Consider the following 6,758-nt stretch of genomic DNA (forward strand, 5'->3'; position numbering starts at 1 on the left):
ACAAAGACTAGGAGGACTGAAAACACAGGGATGAGAGGAGGAGAATGACAAAGCACGATTCGGTGATGAGCAATACCCAGCGTGCCCAGCCAGTAGGGTTACTCAAGTGTATTCAAGACCTTATTGCGGAGGCGTAATCAAGAATACCTGCGTTAATCCGCTTCTCTGCAGTCCTCTAGGTCAGACACCACCATTCCCACTCGCTGTTCTAAGTTAATTTGGGCTTAAATAGCTTCCCGTCTACCAACAGAAAAATATAAATAGTAGGAAAGCGGCATTGTGAAATAGTCAAGGCTTGTCATTTTTTACAAGTTTCTGAATGAGCAACCGCTGAGCCTCCGGAAACCGTTCCTCCCTTACGACATCCATGCCCTCCCTCAGGAATCCCCCGCTTCTCGATTCACCACGGCTCCACACTGCGAGGAGGCAAGAGGTGTTACTTTCCTCTGTGCAACCCTGAAGAAGTCACGACTAGCGCGGCAACATCTGTTTCCCATTCTGTCTTTTCATCTCAAAATAAAGATGTAAGACATGTGCCAAACCCAATCCTTGGAACTGAAATAACTCCTTGGGAATCAAGCAAAAATATAAATAAACCTGGAGATCCAGAGCAATAAAACCCAATTCCCTTTTAGCTACATACAACCCACCATCTCAGCGCAGTCAGTAAATAAAGGGGAATGACTATTCTAGCCAAAAGCCACCAGACACACACCTCTTTCTGTAAAGATCCAGCTGGTTGGTGCTGCACTGAACCATTAGGTCTTGCTTCGTGGCCCAGGACCATAAAAATGCAAGCTGCCATTTAAATCATTGGTGTTCAGACCCCTGGGATCTTCTGTTCAAAGTCCTGTTACCCAGGGCTGGGCCTGTCCAGAAAGGCCAGCAGCGCATAGCTAAGAGACACACCTTTCCAGGAAATCACTAAAAAAACGATAACCTAAAGCAAACACTTTCTTCTTTTGAGCCTGTGGGGGAAGTGCTGAGATAAAGAGTGACAGACGTTGTGGGGGCTGAATAAAAGGCTCTTCTCATCAAACAGATCAAAACTTTAAACTTACAAATGGACTTGGCACAAGGTTCTGGGGGCTTGGGTTTTTTCATTTTCTTTTAAAGAGGTCTGAAAACCTAGTCTCTTCCTTTGGAGAGGAAATCTTATGCAGCCAGGTCTATTTACCACTTCCACTACCAAATTTGGACAAAGGCCATAAACCCAGTTCTTGAAAATTCACCTCTGCTAGCCTGTTAGGGTATTCTTCATATAAGAACTGGTGTTATTTAAATGAATTCACCATTCAGGGCAGGGAGGATTTGTAGGGGCCAAGAAGCTATGGGCCACTGCATTATACATCATCTTCCATTGTGCACTGGCCAGTTTTTTGGCTTTAAAAAGGTTCCTCAGAAGCTCATCAGGCTTCCTGGGGATATAGTCAGAAACGTTTCTTGGTGGAAGGACAACAGCAGCCACTTGAGAGCCCACTGTAGATACAAGTTTCAGGCGCTTGAAACACTTTACTGGGTGGGTGGTTAAGCCCACTAACTTTCCTTGGCTTTTTTAAGGGGAAGACATTTTGACACACACACACACACACACACACACACACACACACACTCTCTCTCTCTAAACCTTTTGGGAAAAGTTCAGTATTTTGCTTGCAGTGTGACTTCCCTTGGATACTCTTCCCACAGAGAAATAACTGGAAACCAGGCTGAAAAACAAGATCGGGAACTTCCTCTAAAAATATTCAAACACTTTTTAAAAGAAATGCAAAATCCGTGGTGAATTTTTCCAGGGTGCTTTGGTGAAGGTGCAAAATTGAAGCATTTCAGAGCTACCTAGTCCAGCACACTGTTCCTCACACCCTTGGGTAGCCAAGGTCAAGGGTCCTTCCTGAGCTTGCCTGGATTGAGCTGCAGTTCTGCTCATGAACCACTCAGCTGGGTGCTCCTCTGAGCTCCCATTTCCAGGCAGTTCGCACTTACTCCTTTCTCCCTCCCCTCTCACATCCAAAATGCACTCCTGAAAAATGATTAACGAAAATGTTAATGCAGTGCTTCACCCCTTGCAAAGACAAATCCATCCGCTAGCTTGTATTTACATCTCTCACTAATATGTTGCCCTGTGGGTGCCTCATGTTCCATCTCCTACAAAGCAATCAGGAGGCCCTAGAATACAAATTATCAGCTTGACTTTATTGTTCTGGACACCAGAAGCATTCAGGAGCCATGCCAAAACACAGACCCTCAGGGTCCCACACACCCTTCTGTTACAGTGTTATAATTAGAAACTAATCCAACAGTCTGATTAAGTACTAGAATTACTACACAAAGCATGGTATAATTCTTCTCCAAAATCACCACTCACTTCAAGGGACACCAGCAAGCCATTTCACCATAACAGTTGAGAGCTGAAAAGAAGGGGATAGAGAGGCATATAAAGCCTAAACAGAAATGTCTGCATCAAACAGGGCTAAATAACCCCGGAGTGCTATTCACCTAAGCAGCTTGTGCAAATGCTCAGGAATTAGAAAGTGGACGATGAAACTGGACTAGTCGGTCTCAGAGTTCAACTGAATGACATGCGGGAAAAAAAAAAGGGGGAAAGATAAAAAAAATCTTTTTGATGCCTTATTGTGTTATTAGTGAGGGGGAAAGGGTTTAAATAAAAAAAACTCAATAGCCAATATTTCCCCTTTCATCCAGACAATGGTGTTTGTGAAAAAAGACTCTCGCTGTTTTCATGATCACATGCAGTAAGGTTTCATTAAAAATATTCATTCTCCCTCATTTACCAACTGTGTGAATTATCCTGAAGTGTACTGGCAATTTATACTATTATAGCTACAGGGGGGCGTGATGCTACAGCGCACACTGCACAGTTCACAAAAGGCATCCCATTTTAAGGCTCTTCCCTTACATTCAGTTTAGCATATAAAACACCCGCCAGGGCGGATCGTTTTAGCAACAGAGGAAGGATTGTTGCACGTCTGTCAGGTATCTGGCCTGATTTAATGCATCTCCATGGCAGCCCCGCTTGGCAGAGCTCCGATAGAGCAGCCCTTTGTACCTGGGTAGGTGAATTGAGCACCACGGCTTCAAAACACGCTGCACAAAATGGATGCTACTTATGGCTCAGATTTCCTAAATATCTTCAGAAAGTCAAATGCGTTGCTTGAGTCAGTCCCAGTATCAACACCCCGAAGTATGCCAACTACGCTTCATCTCGAAGAGACTCAAGCATAACACTGCTTCTAAATGTGAGCTATATGGGAGCAACACTCAGCCTACTAATGCTGCGCCAGGGAGCAAAAGTCTCATAACCATAAAGGAGTCTTCTTCGGTCTGTAGGAAAGCCAGAGTTCACCTTTCCTGACAGCCCCCTCTCAACAAAATGAATCCCCTTCTTTTCTGGATCTGAAACCCTGTTTTTTCCCAAGGGTAACATGACTCGAAGGCAGCAGGGCGTGAGGGAGGATTGAATGTTAGTCCCCAGATTAGGCAAAGGGGCCACCTGACTGTGGCAGACTGCAGGATGGGTCAGTCTGCACTTGAACCCAAGAGGCTCCGATCCAAAGCAGATGACTGACTACTGAGCAACACGTCAGCTGTCTTCAAACAGCTTCCTCCTAGGATACAGGGACTGCACAGTTTACTTTGTCCATAAATTTGCTGTTAGCAGCCAAGAAACCTGACTGACAACACAAGTGATATGCTGCAGGGAGACTTTGTTAGACTTGTTCCTCGCACTCAAAACAAACACTCTTGAATGAGGAGGAAACAGCTAATCTGTCTCCAAAACGTTTTGCCATTTAAGTGTTTCTACTATCACTTTTACAAACTCAAATAAAATTCTAGTCCCTCAAAGGCTTCTGGTTACTGTCCACAGCCGAGACACGATGGAAAGCCAGTTGTACGTATCAGTCTCCCAACTCTAGTGTAAAGTTTTATACTTCCAACCCAGAAAATTTTGAAAGGGGCCAAATCACTACAACCTCCATGTGATACAGACAAAATACAGATAAAGGAGCAAGGAAGAGCTGCAAATCAGAAGCAAAGCACCAACGTGGTTATGTTTGCCACGTGCTCTGCTAGTTCCACTCTGCTGATTTCAATTCAGGTATGGCTACATTACGAGATAAGTATAGCGCTTGCTATCGCCACGGGACTGCACAACCACCAATCATTTAAGGAATTAAAGAGAGCACTACTGTCCTCTCATATCCATGTACTCAAAAAAATGGCACATGCACGCACACAGCCGTCTGCTTAGCGAAGGGTACAGGACAAATGAATTGCTAGCATCAGCTGCCATAACCATATTGCCTCACAACATGTTTGTTTCCAAATTGGCCTCTTATTCCGTCCCATTTCTCCATGCTGGCTTTTAACCACAGGCCTTGAGGAGTGGAGGCTTCACTATAAAACTTAGGCCAGGATGCAACACAAGCCAAAATGCATTTAAAGACAGTATTACAATGAGACTGTTGCACAGCTGAATCTGATTGCTCCAGCCCAGCTGAGACAACTTAGGAATGGATCTCATGATGCAAAACTTCTGCTCAAAACAAAAATGTACAGCCACTATAAAAATAGAAGTCAAACATATGAAGTCTAGGAAGTGCTATTTTGCTACCAATTACAGTGGTGGATAATACCAGAGCTCCCAGAGGGGTTTACATTTCTATATGACTTGAGGGGAGGGGGGGAGGGAGGTACAAGCCACACAGCCCCTTTGGTTGCTGTCCATAGAGACTTATTTCCAAGTATTTTCACATGAGAAACTAAATGGAAATATGCCATCGTTACAGTACAACACAGCTGTGGAGTAACAGACTGCCATATTTATCAACGTGTGATGTGCAATGGCATGAAGGTCTTGACAGTTTGTAAACTAATTTTCTTGATCAAAGGAGGAAGGCTGGATTTTAAACTAGGTTTTTGCCAGAGTGGTCTAGGAAATTCAATGCAGACCACAATACTAGGGTATTATCCTTTTTATGCTACTTAGGAACGGCTATCGTGCTAATCAGCTGTTACAGGGTTTTAATGCTAGGTCTACTTATTTATTGCATACAGTGAGGTAGGTAACTACTTAGTTGATATCGTTATCACATAGCCTGAAATACAGAAGATTGCAAATTACTTACGTTAGATCTGCCAAGTGAAGGAAGTCCGGACGGACTGTGTTCTTCATTTGCGGGGTCTTGGTACCTGATCTGATCTATTCTCATGTAAGAATCGTACAATCCGTCTCCATATCTGGCTGGAAACATCACATATGCAAGGCAGTTATTCACAACAGTTAGAAGTTTTTTTCTAATTAAGACAGTTGGCTGAGTTTCAGTTCATTTTCAATAAACTTTAGGCTTTGCTTAGATTCTCTTCTTTTTTTTATCATTTGCAATGCAAAACTATTCTTTAAGGAACAAGAATGATCCTAGGCAGAGGGCTCCTTTTCCATCCTCAAGCAGTCAAACTATCCTGTAAAAGCGACATGCAGCAATCAAGCTCAATAAATTTGCTGATATTAACACCAATCAGCAAGAGAGAGACAAGAGAGAGAAAAAAAAAAAGACACACACCATGGGGGGAGCCACCAGACTTTTCGTTTGTCCAGTAACTGCCAAATACCACGACTGCGCTTTAAAAAAAAATAAATAAAAAAAAGTGTCTGAAGCCATTAACATCACAATCTCACAACACTGATCAACAGATACCTTCAAAATATTGCCAGAGCGTTTGTTAAACCATCAAGTACTGCGTTTCTATGAAAATAAGATGGTGTTTCTTATACCAGGAATGCTTTGCTCTAAAAAGTGTAACCCCCCCAGCTCTGTCACTCCCTCCAAGGAGCTGAGACGGCAACGCCAGCCGCCAAACAGAAAATGACATTATTTTTTTTAAATCCCCAATTCAAGGCCAAAAAACCCGCCTGGTTCCCTTCGCTCCCCGCCCCGAACACGCTCGTTCGTGGCACGCCGCATTGTCATTTTGCCCACCCCAAGGGGGTCTTGCATCGGGAAGCTCCTCCAACTCCATCCCAGCTGTGCAAGGACCCCCCTCCTCTGCGAGAAACCCTTGCATAACATCTGGACCACCCAATTTGGGGCTCACGGCGGCTCTGACCCTTCTGGGCCGCGTCCTGGTCCCTCGGCGGTGCTTTTCCGGGGTGGGGAGCGACTCCGGATTAGGGGACCCCTAATGTGAGCGGATCCCAAGCAGAAAGGGAGCAGCTGGGGCTCCCCGGGAAGCAGGGCCCGAGGGACAAAGGCCCCGAGCATCCCGGTACCTGCGGCCAGGGGCCCCTCCACCTTCCTGCTCAGCAGCATCATGGCCGGGGGCGCTCGGCTGGCAGCCCGGCCGCCCCATCCCCTGCACACTGCCGGGAACACGCTCCCCGCCCGGGCAGGCGGCGTCTGCGCCCAGCCCGAGCCGGCGGGGGAAGGAGGGGAAGGGGGAGGAGAGACACAGAGCGGGCGGCTGCTTCCCTTCCCCGCCCCGAGCCGGCCTCCTCCCGCAGCATCCCCAGACCGGACCCTGCTGCCTGCAGCGGCTGCACGGCACCGCCTTGAAATGCCACCGGGACAAGCCGCAGGCCTGGCACGGCATGGCATGGCACACATCTCGAACATGCCCCCTGGCATGGCGCAGAACTGGCACCCGATGCAGTGCAGACCTGGCGCCCAAACCTGCCGCTCACCAAGGCGCAGACTGTGCATGTGAACCTGTCACCTGGCATGGTATAGACCTGGCACCTG

General features: G+C 46.4%; 1 protein-coding gene across 9 annotated transcripts in view; it reads right to left on the reverse strand.

The window, feature by feature from the left end:
• DYRK3 (dual specificity tyrosine phosphorylation regulated kinase 3) overlaps positions 1–6,505 on the reverse strand; it is a 22,977-nt gene extending 16,472 nt beyond the window's left edge. For 4 of the 9 annotated variants that reach the window (XR_003094320.1, XM_006024740.2, XM_025205443.1 and 1 more), the window contains exons 1-3: positions 6,290–6,505; positions 5,583–5,641; positions 5,148–5,263 (exon numbers count right to left, since the gene is read on the reverse strand). Coding sequence is in view for 8 of the 9 variants with exons in the window: in XM_006024740.2 (XP_006024802.1) it covers positions 5,148–5,263; positions 5,583–5,641; positions 6,290–6,369 (255 nt within the window). In the remaining variant the exon portion in view is untranslated. The other 5 variants (XM_025205446.1, XM_025205447.1, XM_025205445.1 and 2 more) reach the window with 4 other exon arrangements.
• Positions 6,506–6,758: the final 253 nt, after the last annotated feature.

This window comes from Alligator sinensis, unplaced genomic scaffold (genome assembly GCF_000455745.1).
Source record: "Alligator sinensis unplaced genomic scaffold, ASM45574v1 scaffold1322_1, whole genome shotgun sequence".
In the NCBI taxonomy this organism is placed as follows: Eukaryota; Metazoa; Chordata; order Crocodylia; family Alligatoridae; genus Alligator; species Alligator sinensis.